The sequence below is a fragment of the Barbatula barbatula genome (assembly GCF_947034865.1).
Source record: "Barbatula barbatula genome assembly, chromosome: 3".
In the NCBI taxonomy this organism is placed as follows: domain Eukaryota; kingdom Metazoa; phylum Chordata; class Actinopteri; order Cypriniformes; family Nemacheilidae; genus Barbatula; species Barbatula barbatula.
In genome coordinates this window covers 29,791,815-29,816,287 of record NC_136764.1, presented here as the reverse complement: position 1 = coordinate 29,816,287, position 24,473 = coordinate 29,791,815, and the positions used below count along the sequence as shown (strand labels likewise).

Genomic DNA, 24,473 nt, shown 5'->3' with positions numbered 1-24,473 from the left:
GAAGGAGTCAGAATCGATACTGGTGAGAATTTCCAGATGAACTGCTCGTACAGTAATGCACTTGAACACTATTCCCCATCTCTTTTCATTCCGGCGACCAATCTTGATCAGGAAAGGCCCAAAGCAATCGATACCTGTAGAATAAAAGGCTGGTCTAAAGTATCTCTGCCTGGTAAGGGGAAGGTCGGCCATAAGGGGAACTTCCGAGCGACTCCTCCATTTTCTGCACTCTACACACTGCCGTTGGTGCCTCCGGACTGCTTCACGGCCCTTTAAAATCCAGTATGTCCTTCTTATGTCTGCAAACACTCGCTCCGAGCCAGGGTGGAGCAGTTTCTCGTCGTAATCCCAGATGATTAACTTGGTGACATGATGCTGAGGCTCTAGGACAATTGGGTGTATGGCATCCTCCTCAAGAACATTACAATGGCGCAAGCGGCCCCCTACACGAATCAGCCCTGTAGCAGTGTCAAGTTCAGGGGCAAGAGAAGATAGTCTGCTTGTGACTAACACCGGATTACCAAATTTCAGAAGGCTCGTCTCATTGGGAAATGAATCAGCTTGGGCTTGCTTAAGGACTGTAAGTTGTACTTCTCTCTGGGTGTCAGCACATGAAGTGTAGGCCGCCCCGTGAAGCTCCTGGCCACAGGCATTTATGTACTCTGACAGTGTGTTGTACTGCTCAGGCTTTGGCAAGAGCCTTGCTGCAGTTACTAATGCGCAGAAAGCAGATTTTCTTAACTCACTGCTTTGCTCTTCAGAACATAAGGGAGGTTGTCCAGGCCAATTCTCATGTCGTAATTTAAGAAAGGGTGGACCCTGACTCCATCGGCTCCCTGCTGAGAGATCTTTGAGACATTTGCCTCGGGTTATGTCATCTGCAGGGTTGTCTCCCGATCTGACATAACACCACGTAGCTGATGTTGTCAGCTCTTGGATTTCCGCTACTCTTGTTCCCACAAAGACCTTGTAACGGCATGAGCGGGACGTCAACCATGTGAGCACTGTTGTAGAGTCCGACCAGAGTGTGACGGAATGGATGGAGATTGTAAGTTCTGTAACAAGAAGCTGAGAAAGTTGTGCACCACTGAGAGCCGCACACAGCTCAAGACGGGGTATGGACTGTTGCTTGCGGGGAGAAACATGAGACCTGGCAGCCACGAAAGAAACTTCCACTTCACCCTCCTGGTTCTCTGTTCGTAGGTAGGCCACTGAGCCATATGCCTGTTCTGATGCATCACAGAACACGTGGATCTCATGCCGGCAGGATGGGTGATCCATCTGTGAGCTGACGTAACACCTAGGCAAGGATATCTCCTCCAGTACACTCAACTCTTTCTCCGATGCAGACCACATAGTAAGTAGCTCATCGGGTAACTGCGGGTCATCCCAGTCGCGTCGTCTGTCCCACAGGCGCTGAACTATGATCTTGGCTCTGGTCGTGAAGGGGATGATATAACCTAGGGGATCATATTGACTTGCCAGCACACGGTAAATGTTGCGCATCGTCACAGTAGGGTAGCATGTAGCCCGGTGCTTGTAATGTAGTGTATCCGAATTGCAATGCCATTGTAGTCCAAGTGTTGACTCATTGACGTCTTGTTGACCCTGACTAAAATTAGATTAGATTAGATTCAACTTTATTGTCATTACACATATACAAGTACAGTGTAACGAAATGTAGTTTAGGTCTAACCAGAAGCTGTTAGCAAGTGCAGGATATACAGTTAGAATAAATACAGAATACAATATGAGAGAATATAATACAGTGGGCATGGACTATAAAAATATTTTGCAGTAGGAATGTTCTATGAAAATATGACAGTAGGTATATACCAGGGGTCGGCAACCCGCGGCTCTAGAGCCGCATGCGGCTCTTAAGCGCCGCCCTAGTGGCTCCCTAGAGCTTTTTCAAAAATATGAAAATTTAAATATAATTTCTGTAGGAGGAAAAACATGACAAACATTCTTAAAGTTTTTCAACGTTGTAAAAATGTGTATAATATTTAATTTCAACATTTCTGTCAACGAAGATTTACGTCATATACTGCGACACGCGTTTCTGTCAGATCGGCGGCGGCGCGCGTGATGCCAGACCGGTGGCTGACAGACACACAAACAAACCGGCGGGTGTGTCATGGATCCCAAGGGGAAAAATAGAAAGATAGTTGAGGAGAACAGATGATTCAACAGTTCTTGGACCAAATCATTTGCTTTCATTGCCAATGTGGAAAATTAGAGGAGCGCAAAGATAAATTTAAGAAGTGGATTGCATCTCCAAACTCCACTACTGCTGCTAGTTTTGTTGCAACCCGGGATATAATAAAGCGTGGGAAAACGTTCAGTTCACAGATGATACTGATTTTTGTCAGTATATAGTATATAGTTTGGGGGAAGAGGATTGTATTGTATTATTGAGGATTGAAGAGGACTGCATTTTATATCCATGGGGATGTCTGAAATTACAGGATGCATATGCACGTTGCACATTTTGTTGTTTTTCCGAATCCTAAAGTAAAAATGACATCAAAAATCTGATTTCTTTATTGTATTTCTTTAATTTCATCAATGCAACGAAACATAATACATTAAAATTATAATGGAAGTTAAACCTAAAGCACCATCGTACAGCAGAGTAGTCACGTTGTGCGTCATTCTCTCCAGGATGCGATGCAGGGGAAAATAAACATTTAATCATGAATGCTCATTATGTATTTGTAGCCTACTTATCATTTTGATACTAGGGGGGTAATAAAGCTAATATAGACACTTACAGCATGTGTTGCCTTCATTATAAGGCTTATATAAGGCTTTTAATTTTTTGCGGCTCCAGACAGCTGTTTTTTATTTATTTTTGTCCAATATGGCTCTTTCAACATTTTGGGTTGCCGACCCCTGGTATATACTATGAACAATAAATACAGATGGCTATATACTATGAACATTAATGTACAGGTGGATATGAACAGATAATAATTTAGACTAAAATAGTGCAAGTGACTTAGGTATGCATAAATTATTGACATTGGCTATTAAAGTTGCAGTGCAATAGGTGAGTTAATGCAGTTGTTGAAGTTAATGCAGTTATTAAAGTTACGGTGGAGTATATGAGTTAATGCAGTTAATAGTTTGCAGTCCAGAAGATGAGTTAATGCAGTTTATAGGTTACAGAGCAGTAGATAAGTTAATGCAGTTATTGAAGTTACAGTGCAATAGATGAGTAGATGTAGTTAATAGAGTTACAGTGCGGTAGATTAGTTAATGCAGTTATTGAAGTTACCGTGCAATAGATGAGTAGATGCAGTTAATAGAATTACAGTGCAGTAGATAGGTTAGTGCAGTTATGGAAGTGGTCCATTAGTGCAATTAGTGCAATTATAGCATTCAGTTAAATAATCCTGGTGTGCAAGTGAGCAGTATAGAGTGCAAATGATGCTGTGTGTGTGTAAACAGTCCGGTAGAGCAGATAACATGAAGTACTGGTGTGTACAGTTCAGTCATGCATGCAGCCCTGTAGTGCAATGTAAACAATGTTATAGCAGCATTGGAGTTCAAGGTAAGAGAGGTAGTGGAATCAGTGGGGGGCAGAGTTCAATAATGAAACGGCTTTGGGAAAAAAGCCCTTTCTTAGTCTGCTGGTTCTTGTCCTGTACCGGAATCGCCTACCGAAAAGAAGGAGAGTAAACAGAGCGGGGTGAGAGGAGTCCTTGAGAATGCTGCGAGCTCGACGCAAACAGCGTTTCTTCTGGATGTCCTCAATGGCAGAAAGTATAGTCCCTGTGATGCACTGGGCTGTTTTCACCACCCGCTGCAGTGGCTTGTGCTCAGCAACAGAACAGTTCCCGTACCAGACTGTGACACAGTTGGTCAGGATGCTCTCTATCGTGCACTTCTATCAGGCACTTCTATCAGGATGCTCTCTATCACTCTCTATCACTGCACATTTACATTTACATTTATTCATTTGGCAGACGCTTTTATCCAAAGCGACTTACAAGTAGTTTTATACAGTCGCACATTACTGCAGAGCAATCAGGTGCCTTGCTCAAGGGCCCTTCAGTCATGACCTGCTGGCACTGAGATTAGAACCGGCAACCTTCTGATCACAAGCCCAACGCTCTAACCATTAGGCCACTATCAATGGTGGAATTTATGTAGTCCAATACAGAGGAGGTGTAACTGTCGATGTCCGTGTGAGAGCCACTGGTGGCCTGAGAAGCAAACAGACTCCAGTCTGTGTGTAGAAACCTTTACTGGAGTGAAAAGTCTGCCCCCGCAGGCCACACCTTGATGGTCTTCACTGATGGCTTCACACGATTAATGAGGTTAATGTACTTGGGGGTGAGGAACAAAGAAAGGTGATCAGATTGACCCAGGTGGGGGAGGGGGGTCGCGGTGTAAGCTTCAGCCATGTTTGTGTAGACATGATCCAAAGTTTTGTTTCCTCTTGTGTGGCAGGAAACATGCTGATGAAATTTAGGGAGCACTGTCTTTAAGTTTGAGTGATTAAAATCTCTTGCAACAATAAATGCAGCCTCCGGGTGAGCAGTCTGTTGTTTACTGATGGCTGCATGGAGTTCTTTCATAGCAAGCTTGGCATCAGCATCCGGTGGAATATAAGCTGCCATTATAATGGTGGAAGTGAATTCCTGTGGCAGATAAAACAGTCTACATTTAACCATGAGAAACTCAAGGTTAGCCGAGCAGTGTATCCCGACAATAACAGAGTTCGTGCAACAAGTTTTGTTGATGTAAATGCACAATCCACCTCCTCTTGTCTTACCGGATTCCTCTGCCGTTCTATCCGCCCGGTGTGTGTTGTAGCCCGCTAACTCAATAGCGTTGTCCGGTATACCGCTGTGTAGCCATGTTTCCGTGAAGATTAACAACTGTTCTGGACGAACAGACCCGAGATGAGCAAGAAATACACTATATAAATGCTAAAACTGGAGAGATGTTCACGCGCCGCCATCTTGGTCTTCTTGCCAGAGATCACAGGTGTTTGAGATCACACTGCCGCAGTTCAAAGCCTCCAGTGGCGAGAAGGGAACAGAGCTGGTCGACCAGTGCTTTGGCTTCTTCCCAGAATGTAAGGCTATATGAGCAATTATCTACGTAGAATGCCTTCTCGATAACCTCTCTAACCGTTTGCCCAGGCTGGCTGTGATCCATGACATGCCTCTGCAAGGCATAAGTGGCACAGCAGGGGCTGCATGTTGTGCTGAAGGGGAGTACCTGCCATTGATACACATCAGGGCGTTGCTCTGGCTTTAGGTCCCTCCATAGGAATCGAAGCAGAGGCATGTCGTCAGGCAGCAGCCTCACCTGGTGAAACATCCCCTTGATATCGCTGCTTATGGCTATAGAGTGTTCACGGAAATGGAGTAATACTGCCACCAGTGATGGGCACAGTGTGGGTCCTGGAAGTAGAAACTCATTCAGGCTTCGACCTTCATGTTGGAAAGAGCAGTTATAGACGACCCGATTCTTTCCATTATGTTGCACCATATGGTGGGGTATATACCAGGACTCCTCTGATCTCTCTGCCTCTCTCTTCTCTAATTTCACAGCAAAGCCACCTTCACTTAGTTTAGTGATTTCATTGTTATAGGCCAAAGCTTGATCAGGGTTATTTAGCATCCTTCTTTCAACACCCCTGAGCTGAGGAAGAACGGCTTCTTTGGGCATGGTTAAATGTGGCATGTTCTGTACTCGGAGGAGCGGTGTGGCATAACGCATTAATCCATCTACTTCCACTCTTACGGTTTTCTCCTGCAGGAGTCTAATAGCTTCCTGATCCAGTTTGGATCGTGTGACCTCTTTGTCAATGCGATATTAGATTAGATTAGATTAGATTCAACTTTATTGTCATTACACATATACAAGTACAGTGTAACGAAACGTAGTTTAGGTCTAACCAGAAGTGCAGTTAGCAAGTGCAGGATATACAGTTAGAATAAATACAGAATACAATATGAAAAATATAATACAGTGGGCATGGACTATAAAAATATTTTGCAGTCGGTGTGTTCTATGAAAATATGACAGTAACTATGAACAATATATACAGATGACTATATACTATGAGCATTAATGTAAAGGTGGATATGAACAGATAATAATTTAGACTAAAAATAGTGCAAGTGACTTAGGTATGCATAAATTATTGACATTAGCTATTAAAGTTGCAGTGCAATAGGTGAGTTAATGCAGTTGTAGAAGTTGATGCAGTTATTAAAGTTACGGTGCAGTATACGAATTAATGTAGTTAATAGGTTGCAGTCCAGAAGATGAGTTAATGCAGTTAATAAGGTTACAGAGCAGTAGATTAGTTAATGCAGTTATTGAAGTTACAGTGCAATTGATGACTAGATGCAGTTAATAGAATTACCGTGCAATAGATGAGTAGATGCAGTTATTGAAGTTACAGTGCAATAGATGACTAGATGCAGTTAATAGAATTACAGTGCAGTATATAGGTTAATGCAGTTATGGAAGTGGTCCATTAGTGCAAATGAGCATTCAGTTAAATATTCCTGGTGTGCAAGTGAGCAGTATAGAGTGCAAATGGTGCTGTGTGTGTGTAAACAGTCCGGTAGAGCAGATACATGAAGTACTGGTGTGTACAGTTCAGTCATGCATGCAGCCCTGTAGTGCAATGTAAACAATGTTGTAGCAGCATTGGAGTTAAAGGTATGAGAGGTAGTGGAATCAGTGGGGGGCAGAGTTCAATGATGAAACAGCTCTGGGAAAAAAGCTGTTTCTTAGTCTGCTGGTTCTTGTCCGGAGGCACCGGAAGCGCCTACCAGAAGGCAGGAGAGTAAACAGTCTATGAGCGGGGTGAGAGGAGTCCTTGAGAATGCTGCGAGCTCGACGCAGACAGCGTTTCTTCTGGATGTCCTCAATGGCAGAAAGTGTAGTCCCTGTGATGCGCTGGGCTGTTTTCACCACCCGCTGCAATGCCTTGCGCTCAGCAACAGAACAGTTCCCGTACCAGACTGTGACACAGTTGGTCAGGATGCTCTCTATCGTGCAGCGATAGAAGTTCACCAGGATAGTTGAAGACAGTTGGTTCTTCTTCAGTGTCCTCAGAAAGAAGAGACGCTGGTGAGCCTTCTTGACCAGGCATGAGGTGTTGGTGGTCCAGGACAGATCCTCCGAAATGTGGGTCCCCAGGAACTTAAAACTGGAAACACGTTCAACAGCCATTCCATTAATGTGGATGGGGTCGTGTGTGTCTCCTTTCGCCTTCCTGAAGTCCACGATGATCTCCTTTGTCTTGGAGGTGTTAAGGAGCAGATTGTTGGCTGAGCACCATGTGGCCAGGTGCCGGACCTCCTCCCTGTATGCAGTCTCATCGTTGTTGCTGATGAGACCAATCACTGTTGTATCGTCTGCAAACTTGATGAAGGAGTTAGATCCGTTCACAGGCCTGCAGTCGAGTGTGAAAAGGGAGTAGAGGAAGGGGCTCAGTACGCAGCCCTGTGGTACACCAGTGTTGAGGGTGGTGGTGGTGGAGCAGATGGGGCCTAACCTAACAAGCTGAGGCCTGTTCGTCAGGAAGTCCATAATCCAATTGCATGTAGGGTTGTTGATGCCTAGGTTTCCAAGTTTGACGATTAGCTTGGAAGGGATGACGGTATTGAACGCAGAACTGAAGTCTACGAACAGCATACGTGCATAAGTGTCCTTGTTGTCCAGATGTGTGAGCACGGAGTGCAGCGCCATGGACACTGCATCATCTGTGCTCCTATTGTTGCGATAGGCAAATTGGTATGGGTCCAGTGTGGGTGGTAAAGAGTCCTTTAGGTGTGCCAGGACCAGCCGCTCAAAGCACTTCATGACAATTGGTGTGAGTGCTACCGGGCGGTAGTCGTTCAGGCACGTCGGGTTTGAATGTTTTGGGATGGGCACAATGGAGGTGGATTTAAAACATGCTGGAACCACTGCTTGGGCGAGGGACAGGTTGAAGATGTCCGTGAAGACCCCAGCGAGCTGCTCTGAACATGCCCGGAGTACGCGACCAGGGATGCCATCTGGGCCAGCAGCCTTGCGCGCGTTGATCCGACTTAGTGCATTGTGAACATCAGTGGAGTTAAGTGTGATGATTGGGTGGTCAGCAGAGGGTGTGAGCTTGGTAGCTGTTTCCTTATTGTCTCTCTCAAAGCGAGCATAAAAGTCATTAAGCTCGCTCAGGAAGACGGCATCTGTGGCTATGGGGGTGGAGTGGTTAGGTTTGTAATCACTGATGGCCTGGATGCCCTGCCACATGCGTCGAGGGTCAGAATTGGAAAAATGCTCCTCTAGCTTCAGCTTATAGCAGTGCTTGGCCTTTTTGATGCCCCTCTTCAGGTTTGCCCTGGAAGTACTATAGGCATGTGCATCATCCGATCGGAAGGCAGTGTTACGTGCTTTCAACAGGAGGCGCACTTCCTTGTTCATCCATGGCTTCTGATTAGGGTACGTGGTGATCTGCTTCTGGGTTGTGACACTATCAATGGTGGAATTTATGTAGTCCAAAACAGAAGAGGTGTAGCTGTTGATGTCCGTGTGAGAGCCACTGGTGGCCTGAGAAGCAAACAGACTCCAGTCTGTGTGTAGAAACCTTTCCTGGAGTGTAAAGTCTGCCCCCGCAGGCCACACCTTGATGGTCTTCACTGATGGCTTCACACGATTAATGAGGTTAATGTACTTGGGGGTGAGGAACAAAGAAAGGTGATCAGATTGTCCCAGGTGGGGGAGGGGTGTCGCGGCGTAAGCTTTAGCCATGTTTGTGTAGACATGGTCCAAAGTTTTGTTTCCTCTTGTGTGGCAGGAAACATGCTGATGAAATTTAGGGAGCACTGTCTTTAAGTTAGAGTGATTAAAATCTCCCGCAACAATAAATGCAGCCTCCGGGTGAGCAGTCTGTTGTTTACTGATGGCTGCATGAAGTTCTTTCATAGCAAGCTTGGCATCAGCATCCGGTGGAATATAAGCTGCCGTTATAATGGTGGAAGTGAATTCCCGTGGCAGATAAAACGGTCTACATTTAACCATGAGAAACTCAAGGTTAGCCGAGCAGTGTCTCCCGACAATAACAGAGTTCGTGCACCAAGTTTTGTTGATATAGATGCACAATCCACCTCCTCTTGTCTTACCGGATTCCTCTGCCGTTCTATCCGCCCGGTGTGTGTTGTAGCCCGCTAACTCAATAGCGTTGTCCGGTATACCGCTGTGAAGCCATGTTTCCGTGAAGATTATGACATTGCAGTTCAAAAGTCTTTTGCTGTTGATGATGCGGAGTCTGATCTCGTCCATTTTGTTCACTAATGATCGAACATTAGCAAGGAAAATGCTGGGTAAAGAGAGCCGGTGTGGTGTTAGCTTTAGCCTAGCTCTTAGCCCTCCGCGCTTCCCCCGCCTTTGTTTACGATCTCGACGCCGCCGACGAGCACTTCCGCCCGGCCATGTGAGGTGCGCAGCATCGGATGTTCTGACGATCTCAGGGACGAGTTGAATGTTGCTGATGCAACTTCCGGACATGCGTAAACTGATATCCAAAAGCTCCTGTCGGGTGTACGATGTAAATGCACAACTGTTCTGGACGAACAGACCCGAGATGAGCAAGAAATACACTATATAAAAGCTAAAACTGGAGAGACGCTGAGCCTCGCGATGTACTCGCGCCGCCATCTTGGTCATGATGACACAATATGGATATGGAATTACATCCATCTGCCATAGTCTCTCAACTTGAGCAAACAGGTCAGAATTGGGGAGGACCGAAGTGAAGAAGCATTGTTGAGAATGAACCCCTTGCTTAATCTCATGAGTAGGTCCCTGCAAGGTCCACCCCAGACTAGGGATGTACCGATCCGATACTCTAGATCGGATTTGGCTCCGATCCATACCTTTTTGAAAGGATCGGGTATAGATCATGCGCGAGTCAGCACGACCGATCCAAATCCGATACCAAATTACCAGCGATTGTTGATCGGGGAGCTGTATTTAAGTAAATAGAAAACGTTCGTTTATTTTGAGAAAAATGCATTTACTTAAAAATAATAATTAAATTCTTTGAAATTTATTTTGCGTAATTGCCTGACAGGCGAGTTTAGCGGGGAGACCTTTCAGGACCCAACTTTATGCCTATATGGAAATTAACTTCAGCGCGTTGAAGATGTCGTAGATGTGGAAATATTTCACGCTTGAAACAACAGAAAGCAGCACTGGAAGAGGTGGAAGTACTGTTGCGCGTTACAATACGACACATTTAATCAAACATCTTCAGAAGCATCACGGAAAAGATCACGAAGAGTTTGTACAAGCGAAATGCAAAAAGGACGAATTAAAGCAGCAAACCTTGCAGGAAGCGTTTCAAAGGCAAGAAAAACTTCATAAAGACGACAAAAAAATCTGTAAAAATCACAGAAAAAGTTGTGGAATTTATTTAACTAGATGATCAGCCTCTCTCTGTTGTGGAAAATGTAGGCTTCCGTCGCCTGAACCGCGTTAGTTTACCATCGCGTAAATACATTTCAGAAACAGCTTTGACCGAGTTATTTTAGTGTCGTCGCATGTTGCGGATCAGTTAAAAGATGTAAAATCTTTGAGCTTCACTACTAATATTTGGAGCTCCGACGTGTGTCCCATGTCCCTTTTGAGTTTAACCGCGCATTGGATGGATTCTGGTTACGCATTGCAGAGTGCTGTGCTACATGCTAAAGAGTTGCGAGGGTCACACACAACAGCGTGATTTCAGCTTCAATCAAATAAATGCTGAATGGTTGGAAAATACAGATTGTCATTTGGATGACTCCATAGCTTGATTAAATTAAATTTATTTCAATTACAAGTTTAGCACAGTGTTCTTAATAAAGATGTTAGTCATACTGTGTATATTATTTATCTAAGTTTTGATGTATTTCATGAATATACAAAGCTTGACTTTAAGCAGATTAATGTAATGACTGTGTGAGTTACAGACATTCTAAAACCTTAAAAGGTCAACAATAACTGATATCGGATTTGGATCGGTATCGGCCGATTTTTGTAAGTTCAGTATCGGAATCGGATCGGCAGAGAAAAACTGGTATCGGTGCATCCCTACCCCAGACCAGTCTTGACTGCTGCTGGGCCACAACAGAACTGGTTCAATGGGCGTGATGAGATGCGTGCAGTCTGAACCAATCAACAACATAGGTTACTCTTTATCGATCTGCTGGAGTGGAAGACCAGTTAGGTGTCGATATTTTAACTATAATGATGCCACCGGGTAGGTATGTTCCGCCAGGCCTAACCTCTCAGAAGTGAACGCACCCTTTATGTGGAATTTCTTGTGAGGGTTTGACACAGCAGACACTGAGAACGAAATGGACGCCCCATGAAGCACCTGCTGATCCTGTTTCACTGTTCGTAATATCAGGTCTTCTGGTTGCCCTCTTATGTCCAACTGCTGAGCTGCGGCGTGGAGGAGAATAGTTCTCTCGGATCCGTCATCCAGCAATGCATATGTCTCCACTGATTTATCTCAACTTTGGTCACCTTCAGTAGGACTCGGCGCCTGCTGACTGAACGGTCCACATAGAGAATGTCATTGGTGGTACTCACAAGACAGGTGTTCTCATTGAGATCAGCCATGGCGCTGGCATCTACAACTCGCTCATTCAGCTCATGTAATACATGTAGGTGTTTCCTGTTGCAGGTCTCACACAGAGCTTTCAGCGTACATCTGGATGACTGATGATTACGACCACATCTCCAACAGCGGGAATTCTTCCGAATCCATGTCTCTTTCTGATCTTTAGTCAACTCCTTGAAGTTAATACATCCATTAAAGTAGTGACTGGTATTGTCACAGTAGGTGCAGTACGCATGTAGTTTCCCTCCATAATTGTTAGAGTTGGTCTCTGGAGTAGACCCTTTGTGTCCATGGTCTGTGCCCAGAAGAATGCTCATGGATTTCCCTTGAAACTTAGAGGGATCACGTCCATCTTTCTTCTTTGTGGCTGATTCTGGTGCATACGTGACTGTTCTGGAAGTGTCATCCTGAACCTGGAGCTCGTACTCCAGCCAGTCTGCGAAATCAGGAAGAGTAGGAACTGTCATTCTCAATGGATGCATGTACCTCTGGAAACTGGTCTTCAGCTCATGAGGAAGTTTACTCTGTAGCCTGGACACATGAGAGCCACAGTCCTGTTCAGCTACCCCTTCTGACCCCAACTGCTCCAGCATGCTCACTAATGAGGCACACGCAGGGCAAAGAGCCTGAATGCTTTGACGTCTCCTGATCGGATGTTAGGTCCCTCCAGTACTTCTGCAATATTCCGCAGAACAAGCTTGTGTGGTTGTCCATACATCTTCATAAGAGCTTGCATAGTGTCTGTATAGGGTCTCACAGAATTGCAGTAGGAGTCAGCTACCAGTAAAGCTTCTTCTACCTTCAGATGATCAGTAAGGATCTGGTATTTGAAACGCTCAGTAGCATCTTCTGGTAAGAGGTTCTCCAGTGCCATTTGCAGTCTTGAAAACTGTCTCGGGTCAGCTGCTGTTAGCCTGGGTATAGTTGGCGTAGGTCCCCTGTATACTTTCTCTTGATTACGGAAACTCTCAGTACAAGGAGTAAACTCTGATAGTTGTTGTCGGTGAAGTCCCACTTCACTCTGATAATATCGATGTCTCGACCAAGGGGTATCGTCTTTGTAAAGGACAGATTCAGGAGGCTCTGGAGAGTATGGACAGGACCTTGGTGGTGGAATGTGACTACTTGTATATGCTACACCCGGTGAATAGGTAAGGTCTCTCATCTGCCTGGTTAGCTGCTCAGTCTGAACGGATCTACGTGGAGGAACGTCTTCAGAATATGTTGCATGCTCACTGTGAGTGACAGGTAGATATTGTATACGCTTAGGTGGCACATTAGTACGAGGAGCTGGCGTAGGTGTCACTCGTGGTCGAGAAGTTACTGTCCTCGTTGCTATCTGCTGAATCTCCTTCTTTAATGTGGCGTTCTCTGCTTTGAGTCCTTGTTATGCTGTTATTATCTCAGGCAAGATGCGCCTATGCAACTCATCACTGTCTCTCTTCATCTCGACCCACATGGAATTTATGTAAGACAACTGCTCGGATCGAATCATCTTGCCATTCATCTTGAATTGTTCGATCTTCTGTGTATGAAAGTTGGCTCGTGGGGGGGAAGAACGTGATGCGCACTCGTCCATATGTGGAACTCCATTCCTTTCGGTTTCATTCAAGTAAGTGGCTGGTAGGACTCTCACATACTCCGTTCCAGAAACTTCATAATCTGCTAGATGTGCAGGTGGCCTTGATTGTCTTCGAGGCCTTGCAACATGTAGATCTGGTTCAGGGTACGATGTCATCTCTCTGCTGTGAATCTCTCTGCATCCATCCGGCTCGAAGGACCATTAAAACGATGAGGTTCGAATTCTGTTATTGGGATGGGTGCGGAACGCAGCAGGCAGTCGATTAGAACTGAGTGAGATGGTGCTTTGTTTGAGAGAAACGAGCCATTGCAGTATTTTTGTTGCTTTACTTAAAGTTTGATGGATATACATGTGTGTGGTTTCTGTAACAATAGCACAAATAAAGAAATAAGCATACTGAAATATACAGGAATTTACATATAACAAGGATTACTTAATATAAACATAACCATATCGTTGATTAGTGAATAACAACGACAATCACTGCATTTGCTTAAATAATATAAAATAAATAACTGTTTATCTTTGCCAACAGAGGGCGCCTCTAAGACGCCACAATTGCTAGGCCTCAACGTCCTAAGTCACATGACCATACAGAGACGATCGCGGACAGATTAATGAATTTGTGTAATAACAAACATATTCACATTACAGTTTGCAATACTCAAACATCCGCAAGGTATAGAGACATGTAGATACTGACCCTTTTAACAGCAAACAAACAATATAGGCAGCATAACAGCCACTGTTTTACGAGTACTCGGCAAGATGAGAAAAGTAATAAACTTAAATATATATGAACACATTACCTTAATATGCACGCACACACACGATAACTGAAATCTACATTAGGATTGAAATGAATGAGGCATGGATTAAAGATTGATTGATGATAACAGTTTGTTCAATCTGTGCACTTGCTGTGCTGTCGATCGCTTCCTCCCTTGAACGCGGCGCTCTGATGACGCGGTACGTTTTGATAAGCGGAAGTGACACTCGACACCTGAGCCTTTTCTACAGGGACATATAACAGCAATTTTATTTGTGCACATTGTGAACATTGATTACTACATTGACTACATTTAAAGCAGCATTTTATCTTGGGAGTAATATGAATCAGTCTTCGTGTTAAATTTTAATATCATTACAATTATAATTTAATACATTTAATATCAACTGCCAATTTGTTGAAATGTAAAAACATGCATTTACATTTAGTCGTTTGGCAGAAACTAAAATGAACGGGCTTCTGTGCAGTGTTTGGAACTATCGGAGGCTCCATGTCGCACGTTACGTCCACATTCCATTCTTCCTATGGAAGTCTATGGGAGTGTCATAACTCTCATATTTAATCAGCACCAGAGAAAGTATCTCTGATTATATATCATAGATATACAAGTTGACTTACCTCCTTTCTCTCGACAGTTTTCCAGCATCCCTCCGCCACTCAACTCCTCACGGTCAGCCTGTTCTTTTCACAGTATAATGGGGGGAGCACTCTGGGTCCGGGAAAAATACCATGCTCGGAGCCCTCAACCTGGACAGGGGGGGGGTACTCTGAGTTCAGGCAAGAATACAGACCTCTCCCTGGACAGCACGCCAAATACGCAAACCATTAATCCTGCTTTATTTATTTGCCAAGGTTAAGTCGTGAACATTACTATGGTTACCAAGGGCAACACGATGACAAAAAACAAGATTAATGGAATTTCTCTTATGAACATTCACCCTGAGCATAAAATGAACAGCTAGGAGGTGCTTGAACAGGGAGAAGATGAGTAAGCTTCTTAAATATTTGGTACTCTGAGATAAACTCCTGAAGGTGCCTCTGTAGCTGAATATAAAATGCAGCACTTCTCTATTGTTGTGTTGTATAAATGGGATTGTTTGTCAATGTAGTTTAAGTCCTGCCTCTTCTCCACTGTGATTGTAGGGCTGTGTAAAAAGGGACAGTGATGTGCTCTCCGTTTGACCCAAAGTTAAAGAGAAATATTAAAAATATGAAATATTAAAAATATGAAAGAAAGAACTCGTGAAATATTATTATGATACGTAGTCCATCAAAACACAATGTCATCAGTTTTTCTAAAAGAAAACAGAACTTTTGAATGTTTTACGCACAATTTACTCATGGTAGAGAGCAGGTGTACATTTCTTTTGTGTGCCAACATTTAAAAAATACGAACATTTTCATGAATCCGAAGATTTATGTCAGACAACTCAGGAATGAGGCCGATTGTGCGCACATGTATGCAATCAGTAGTCTCAGCCTCAGATGGACCGTTGTCTGAACGTTTGATCCATAAGGCACACTTTTTGGAAACACTTGGAAGCACATTCAAAGTCATCATATGATTGGTTGAATTTTACAGGATTTCAGGGTGTGTGTTCTTTGACTGTCTGCCTGGAAACAACACAAAGCCGTCTGATTGAGGAAGTAAACTGTCTAGTTGCAATAAGAATTCTTCAGACTCGACTAAATGCTTATGTCATGGCAGACAAGGACAGACTCAAATGCGGGGAAAAACACAGTTTATTTCACCACAAAAAGGCACACAATCCAAGGCTAGAACAAAACAAAGTCTGAATCGCCACAGGAACAAGACGTCCACCGGCGAGAAGTAATCCACAGAACAAAGTCCCACTACCACCACGGACGAGAGAAAGTGGGTACAGACGGGGAGTCCTCTCGACCCGCAACCTCTGAGGTGTGCGAGAGAGCGAGCGGACGGTGCGGATCTGGATCTGTGGCTGGGTTGTCGGGGCAGTGTAGCGAGGGCGGTCCTGGACGCCAGCAGGGAACTAGAGAGGAGAGTGACAGGGCAGTGGAGACTACTAGTGAAAACAGCTCTACAAGGTGCACAGGAAACGAGGTATAGTGACGAGACAAGACTATGAATATGGCTTTTAGCTATAGGCTACACACACTAGACATATTGCAGTCTGAACTGGCAAGTAACACGAAACGGTCAGACAAAGGACGAGAGAAACAGAAGGGTAATAAAGAGAAATCTACTGAGTGATAATAACGGGCAGGTGTGAAATGATTACGGGAATGAATAAGCTAAGGGAAAAATGGGTAAAAGGTGCGAGAGTGAAAACTAGGTGAATCACAGGTGCGAGGAGAGCCCTAACAGGGAAACACAAGGGCAGGGCAAGTAACGTAGACACCAAGCATGTGTCATACCGTCAAACAACAGAGAACACATGCTCGACAAAACATCAACACACCTCTCGTGCCAGACAGCGACCAGACATTTACATTGTCATTTAGCAGACGCTTTATCCTAAGCGACTTACAGATGAGGAAACATTGGAAGCAATTATAACAACATAGGCAACAGAGTGCATAAGTGCATAAAAACTAGTCCATTAAAGCCTAGCACAGTATACCAAGCTAAGAATAGTGAGGTTAGTAAAAAAAATGTTTGATAAGAAGACAGAAAAGAATTAGAGACGTTTTCAGGAGTTATTTTAAGATGGCAACAGAGTCTGCTTTCTTATTCCTTAATCTAGGTTGAGTCATCTTTGACAAAGTATTTTATTGTCATTTAATCTGCATCATAAGCAATGAGATGGTGCAGAGAAAAGGCGCTCTTTCCTCCTGCACACAGAGTATATATATATGATTAAAATGTGATTGCAATAGTCCAGTTTGGACAAGACAAGAACATGGACTAGGACTTGCGTAGAGTGCTCTGATAGGAAAGGTCTAATTTTCCTAATGTTGTAGAGGATGAATCTACAACAAGACAGAAAAGACCGAAGCCACAACAGCTTAGTTCTTAAAAATATGTGAAGATCTGGGCATGAAATCATTGCTGCTGCTGTCACCATTTGACACATTGTTGACTGTTACTGTGGGGACATTTGCACGCCTCTAAACATCATAAAACAAAAATAATTGGTTGCTTTAGCTGTCAGACATCATGTCATCCAATGAAAGCACCAAAAGTTAGCAGACCCTCAGTATGAATCATTAAGTAACAGTGGCAATCATTAATCTGGTTTTAATGTTAATCATTTTATTGATTTCAATTTGGCAAAAAATCCTTCCATCAGCTTTGTGCATTCATTGAAATCTTATGTAAGCAATATTCATATAATACAATTATTGGCAGAATACTGTAGTATACTGTATCTGCTGGCCCCTTTAATTGTCACCACATTTCACCCAACTAGCAACAGCACTGGTTCAAAGTATTCAACTTAATATTAAAGTTGTCATGAATTAAGACCTAAATTATAACCCAAGCTTTTGTTATATAAGAGGGAATCATACTCAAGCGAACATCCTGTAAGTGTCAGAACTGAAAAGGCCCTTGTTACTGAAATAACAACTGCTATTGACACCATGCTCATCAAACGGCAGGTCCTGGAATGCACCTATAGATAGGTTGAGCACTGTCTCCACAGAAATAAATCAACAACTACTTCTCTAGCCCCACCCACTGGTTCATGCATAACAGTACTGAAGCAACACAAGTTGCACGGAACCAGATGAAGCGAGCAAGCAATAAACATGCAATTATAGATCGCAAAATATTGTGCAGTGCCTGGTTGTGAAAGTCGCTGCATAAGCTTCCTTCGGATTACCTGGGGACCTCTAGTCATTTGTAATAATTGGTTGTTTGTGATGTCTGTAATTGGTAAAGTAAAAATTCCCCCACAAATTACCTACACCGTCACCAATATTAGGACCATGTGAATCGGCAGCTCTGTGATTTGGATGGCTCATATATCATTTTTCAAGGTTTTATCCACCATTTGCGAATAATGGAGGCTATGTTGAAGTGTTTTTTTATTATTTCGGATGCTGGGTGATATCCGTATCTGGCAACACTGTCGTTTTGGCCAGCAGTCTCATCTTTGTTTATTTATTATGGAAACTCTTGTAACATTTGAGACCCGCAATCTTCTATGCGGCCCACCCATACAAAATGAACATTTGTACAGCCGGCCTTAAAACTAGGGTTTTATGTTTTTGAATGTAAAAACAACGCAAACTTAAAAAAGTAGAGGGTAAATTAAAGAAATGGCCATCTGACAAACCTTAAGTGTGATGTCTAATTAAAATGCACTGCTCATTTTGTGCCTTGCGTATTGATCACTACAAACCACTATTTGAGAGACATGTCCAGCATGATCAGTTCAATGGTAAACTACTCAGATTGACAAACATTTCTACGAATTTAAAAAAAATGTGTGCGTTGCCTGTGTCTGTACGCTCACTTTACGCGAAAGCCATTTGAACCTTAACATAATATAACATAACATAAGATTTTATTTCGGTCCTCAGACTCCTAACAGATAATCACTCATAAAAATAAAGCTATACATAATAACCGAAAAAGGTGTAGGCTGAAGCCTCTGCTTATTAAGCCTACCCTTTATACATCATTATCAATCAATTTAGCATAATTCTTCCACAGGTATTAATTAATACAAGACAAGAGAAAAAATTAAAAATAACTAAAAAAATGAATAAAACAACATGGTACACATTTCAGATACTATAATAAGTACATAAAGAAAAAACGTTATACACATTGAATTAAATAATTATTTACCACCTTATTTTTAAACATTTTCTTGAATTTATAAAGTGAATTACACGATTTTAGATCCTTATGCAAATTATTCCATAGATTTACCCCTTTGACAGTTATGCATCTATTTTTTGTATTAGTTCCTGCCCATATTTTTTTAAACATATGCATTCCTCTTAGTTTATACTGGCTTTCTCTTATTTCAAACAGCCTCTGGATACAGTTTGGAAACAAATTATAATTAACCTTATACATTGTCTGTACAGTATAGAAATTTACTAAATCATCAAATTTTAAAGCTTTTAAATTACTAAACAATTGATTTGTTGGTTTGTGATAGTCAAGCTGTTTTATAATCCTTATTGCTCTTTTTTGTAACATATATATTGGATTTATATTGGTTTTATATGTATGTCCCCAAACCTCCACACAATAGGTCATGTATGGAACTATGAGGGCACAATACAAAATATATAATGAATTTTCATTCAGAATATGTTTAGTTTTATGTAATATTGCAATGGATTGTGACATTTTTCTTTTTACATGAATAATATGTGGTTTCCAACATAATTTATGATCTTTTATAACGCCTAGAAATGTATTTTCATATACTCTATCTATTTCCTCATTGTTAATCCTAATTTTAACTTTATTATTACTCTTTCGATTACCAAATATTATGAACTTTGTTTTACTTAAGTTCAGTGACAATCTATTATCATCCAACCATTTTTTTAAGATCATCAATTCAAGTTCCAACCTTACTGATAAAGCAAAACTACAGGTAAAGAGCACAGACCTGTTGTCATAGTTGACTGCACTGTTGTGTACTGTATAATATCTGAAAGTGTTTGGCCTATTTCTTTTTTTCTTTTTGATTGCAGGCTGTGTTCGATTGTGTGGTCACATCCCTAAAGAACGTCTTTAACATTCTCATTGTCTACAAACTCTTCATGTTTATCTTCGCTGTCATTGCGGTGCAGCTTTTTAAAGGAAAGTTTTTTTACTGTACCGATGGCTCCATGGGCACTCAGAAGGAATGTCAGTAAGTGCAAGTAAAACAGACATTTGAAATGTAATGACTTAACCGAAAAACTCTCACCTTGGGAATTTAATACCAGTGCACAGCACAGCGATAAATATACAGTATATATTTTTTTATAATATTTATTATTTGTTTTGTAGGGGCTACTACATTGACTATGGGAGAGACAGAAAGGAGGTGAAGAGGAGGGAGTGGAGGAGACATGAGTTCCACTATGATAATGTTCTTTGGGCTCTTTTAACACTCTTCACCGTGTCTACAGGCGAGGGCTGGCCACAGTATGTTTATTTATGTTTATATTACTGTGCATTCTATTAGGAAATCTTTAGTTTGATTCCACCTACATAAAGTAATTTTTATCATGTTTTGGATGTAAACTGTTAATAATTTTATCTGACACAGTGTTTTATTTAATCTCTGAGGGTGCTTTTATGTTTGTTTAAGGGTGCCCCCTGAGAAACAAGCCTCTGCTTGACAGCTAATAACATTCAAATTGTGCTATGAATAATTTAAATATGTACATATATTTTAATATGTAATATGCGTGTCTCTGAGTGAATGAGTGGCACGGTTTCGTTGACTTCACATGTGATGCTTGTGGAGTTTTCAGAGTCTGCATCTCAAACAAAGTGTCGGACCCTGTGACACACCCACATGAAATAAAACGTAGTATACTATATTATTATTTACTTGAGTAAATTAAAATTAATTTGCTAGTAAAATGATATAAAATAGTAATTCAATATAAGTAGACTGTAATGAAAAGTAAACCATTTGCATTTGCATTTACACGAATTTCAAAAGGAAAAGCTAAATCTGTTTGCGAAAGAATTACCTCTGTCATACGAGTTACGACCCTGCCATATTAAAAGCACAACAGCATTTCCCCATATGCTATTTCACTTTATCTGCCGTCGAATATCAAGCCTGACAAAACTCAAATTAAATCGCAATATCCTTTGTATTCGATATCCTCTGACTTCTATAGAAACCTGTCAGTCAATGGCGGGGTTGGGCTTATGCAATAGGGCGTGTTTATTTCGGGTTGTGACGTCATTAACCATTGCAGTGGTCGCAGACAGTCAGCGACACTAGTTGTGGCTAAAGGGAGACAGCTAAAGCTAAAAGCCAAAATAACAATAATGGAATGAACGAGGTTCAGTTATAAAGTTTCTTTGCATTCTTCCTACCTAGTTTTGTGAAGTTGTTGCTGTTTGCAAATAATATAATATTAGACAGCACCCCGAGACCAAGCATGGCACCTTAAAAATTAGCTTTGTTATTGTTCACCTGTTGGTGCTGAGGCTCTGCGTTATAAGGGTATAACATTGCTACAAAAATGATCTCGTACTTTTATTTTGAAGGTAAATTCACAAAAGATGTGATTGAGACGGATCTATTTCAGAACAAGATGCGTTCAAAATAGACAAAATAATGCTGCTGGCGCAGGCCAGATATTATTGGTGTTTTCACCTGTTGCATACCCCTGACATATCTGATTGACAAATGTGACTGTGAATTGAGACTCAGCTACTGCTTCAGAATGCACACGCTATCGGGGGATATGGGGATGTCCGTGTGGAAATATTGTGCTAATCCATCTGATATATGTCTACATTTGTAAGGGATTGAATTAACGTAACAACATAATATTAGGGTTAATATAATCCTGGTGTTTTTTGGGGATTAAATACAGCGGCGGGTGCTGCATTTGAATCACAAGTGCCCAGAACTTGTAGTTTCTGTTCATATTCAAGTTTTTCTTGTGTTGAGAGAGGTTTTATGTTTTGTTTCTTGAAACTGAAGGAAAATTGACTGGCTTGTGCAGTGTCTTTATGGAGAGCTCAATGTAAGCAGCCGCTTTCTTGCTAGTCAACCCCCCTAGTAGGTCGCGCAACTGAAATCTGAGGTTTGGTAGTGTTGAAGCGAGGGGAGACCAGTATAAAAGAGCAACCCAATTGTATTATTTTTAACATTTAGTTTTTAAATAAAAATAAGGCCTGCAAGAAAAGGAAAAAAACAGCATACACAACTGTATATCTGTATAAACTGACTGGCATAATCAACAATTTTTTCTACTTTATTTGGCCAAGCATGTAAGCCTATAGCTTTTTGCTAGCAACACATAGCGTATATTCAAAAATGATTAATTATATGTTGGTTCATTTGCCTGTTTTCTACAGAGTTCTTCAACACTCAGTGGATGTAACTGAAGAAGACCATGGCCCAAGTAGAGGAAACCGCATGGAGATGTCAATTTTCTATGTTGTTTACTTTGTAGTTTTTCCCTTTTTCTTTGTCAACATCTTTGTTGCTCTCATCATCATCACATTCCAGGAGCAGGGCGACAAGATGATGGAGGAATGCAATCTGGAGAAAAATGAGGTCTGTATTTCTGACAAATAGACATAATAACACATCTTGGCTTTTCTTTGTACTGGATATATATAGCTTTGATTTGCTGTCCTTTTACACTTTCATTTTACTATTATGCCCCATGATGTAATCAATATGCTGCTTTGTGGACTAATCTGCAATAGTAACCTGCTAAATCCTTTGCTTCTTTGTTTTTTCACTCTTACAGCGGGCTTGCATAGACTTTGTTATTAGTGCAAAGCCTCTTACAAGATACATGCCTCAGAATAGACAGACGCTCCAATACCGATTATGGCACTTTGTGGTGTCACCATCATTCGAGTACACAGTTTTGGTCATGATTGCACTTAACACGGTAGTGCTTATGATGAAGGTAAAACTCCTTATTAGACAATGAGCAGTTTTAAAATGTAAAGCTCCTTAATTGTAGGAATGTTCTGTTGATTTTATCTTTCTGTTTTCAGTACCACTCGGCCCCAGCTACTTATGACACAGTGTTAAAGCACTTCAACACAGCATTCACTGTGCTATTCTCTCTTGAATGTATCTTAAAAATAATGGCTTTTGGGATTATGGTAAGTATAGCAAGATTATAATCATGCTAATGAGTGTCCTGCTGAAGAGAAGGCATCTGAATTAGATAACTTGTTTTCTTTTTTGTCACTCCATAGAACTACTTCCGTGACACATGGAACATATTTGATTTTATCACTGTACTTGGAAGTATCACTGAAATTGTGGTAGATTTACAGGTGGGAACATATCATATCAATTGCTGTTGGGCGGAAATATCTCAATTACGACTGTAATCTCTGTTTCCTGATAGAGGAAACGAGGCGTCGTATTAATCTGAAAGTATTTAAGGTTTGAATTTGAGAACCTATTATCTCTGATCATAATGTAAAAGGCTAGTGAACTTGGTGAATGGAATCTTCATACCATTTTCCACATGCCATAAAAGGAAGATGGCATTCCCATTCTTTCAGCATTTGTCCTGAGCAGGGGACTGAGTTGCGGAATGAGGATACACAATTTTTTTTCCGGCTGAGTCACCGGCTAGCTTGTCCATGCCTGCCAAGGAGGCTCGTGGGAGGGTCGAAACTGTTGGAGCTTGAAACAGGGGTGCTGCGGGCCAAAGAGTGACCATGCCCAGGGCACACCCCTCCGGGATCGCAGGCAACGAGGGTAGGGACTCGACTGGAGGTGAGGTCCTGGACTCGTCCCTGTTACCCAGGTAGTTCACCATATCAAGTAACCCCAGAGGCTCCAGCAACTGTATCTCCCTGGTGGTGAGGGGTTCAATGAGCCCGCTGTTGAATATAAGCTTGAGCTCCTTCTCGTTGAACTTCGTCTCCACCGCCTCTAACAGGAAGTCCCGGGCATACTCGAGCACACCGGATTCCCTCTGATGCATCCCGAACAGGAGGTGGGCTTGCCGAGACCTCAAGAGGCACTTCTCACCATCCATGGCTGCATGCTGGGTTCAGTTCGGGGTTGTTCGTTCTGTCACGGTTGCTGTGGAAAAACACAATTGCAGGCAGCATGGAAAGGGTTAACAAAAGACGGATTTATTGCAAAGACAACACAAACACCCACAATGGGGGAAAACACTGACAAGACTAAAATACAAAACTGTTGAGTTTAGACTAACTAAAAAACAAGACACAACGTCAAACAAAGCAGATCGGTGTCACGATTGTCAGCTGGAGTGCCCATGAACTCCAGTAGAGGGCACTCCACTCAGGACTACATTTCCCAGAATCCCATGCTAACCGCCACCAGGTGTCTCATATCACAGACAATCACCACCAGATGATTCCCATTACCACTCCCCTATATATACTGTGTTTGGACTCTCAATCTTTGCGAAGTCTTGTTAGCCTGTCTGCATTTCTGAGCGTTTATATCATCTGTTTACCTGTTCCTACTCCTGTTCCTACTCCTGTTCCTACTCCTGTTCCTACTCCTGTTCCTACTCCTGTTCCTACTCCTGTTCCTACTCCTGTTCCTACTCCTGTTCCTACTCCTGTTCCTACTCCTGTTCCTTTGACTCCTTGCCGCTTGCCGCTTGCCTTTTGACCCTCTGCCTTGTTGATGACCTTGATTCTGCCTGTCTATGTTATCCTTGTCGCTGTTGTATGACCTCTGCCTGTTTGACCATTCTGAGAGTAAAGCTGCATTTGGATCTCACCCTAAGTCTCGGAGCAGTTCATGACAGACGTAGTCCTGAGTGGAGTGCCCTCTACTGGAGTTCATGGGCACTCCAGCTGACAATCGTGACAATCGGAGAAGTAA

At 42.3% G+C, this 24,473-nt stretch overlaps 1 protein-coding gene across 1 annotated transcript in view; it reads left to right on the top strand.

Annotated features, from left to right (window-relative positions):
- The window catches only part of cacna1eb (calcium channel, voltage-dependent, R type, alpha 1E subunit b), a gene marked incomplete at its 5' end in the record, with an annotated part of 250,899 nt that overhangs the window by 186,004 nt on the left and 40,422 nt on the right, over positions 1-24,473 (top strand). The window contains 6 exons of the mRNA XM_079451973.1: positions 19,642-19,802; positions 19,943-20,080; positions 21,986-22,187; positions 22,387-22,551; positions 22,643-22,753; positions 22,850-22,930. Coding sequence (XP_079308099.1) covers positions 19,642-19,802; positions 19,943-20,080; positions 21,986-22,187; positions 22,387-22,551; positions 22,643-22,753; positions 22,850-22,930 — 858 coding nt within the window. The remainder of the gene's footprint in view (positions 1-19,641; positions 19,803-19,942; positions 20,081-21,985; positions 22,188-22,386; positions 22,552-22,642; positions 22,754-22,849; positions 22,931-24,473) is intronic.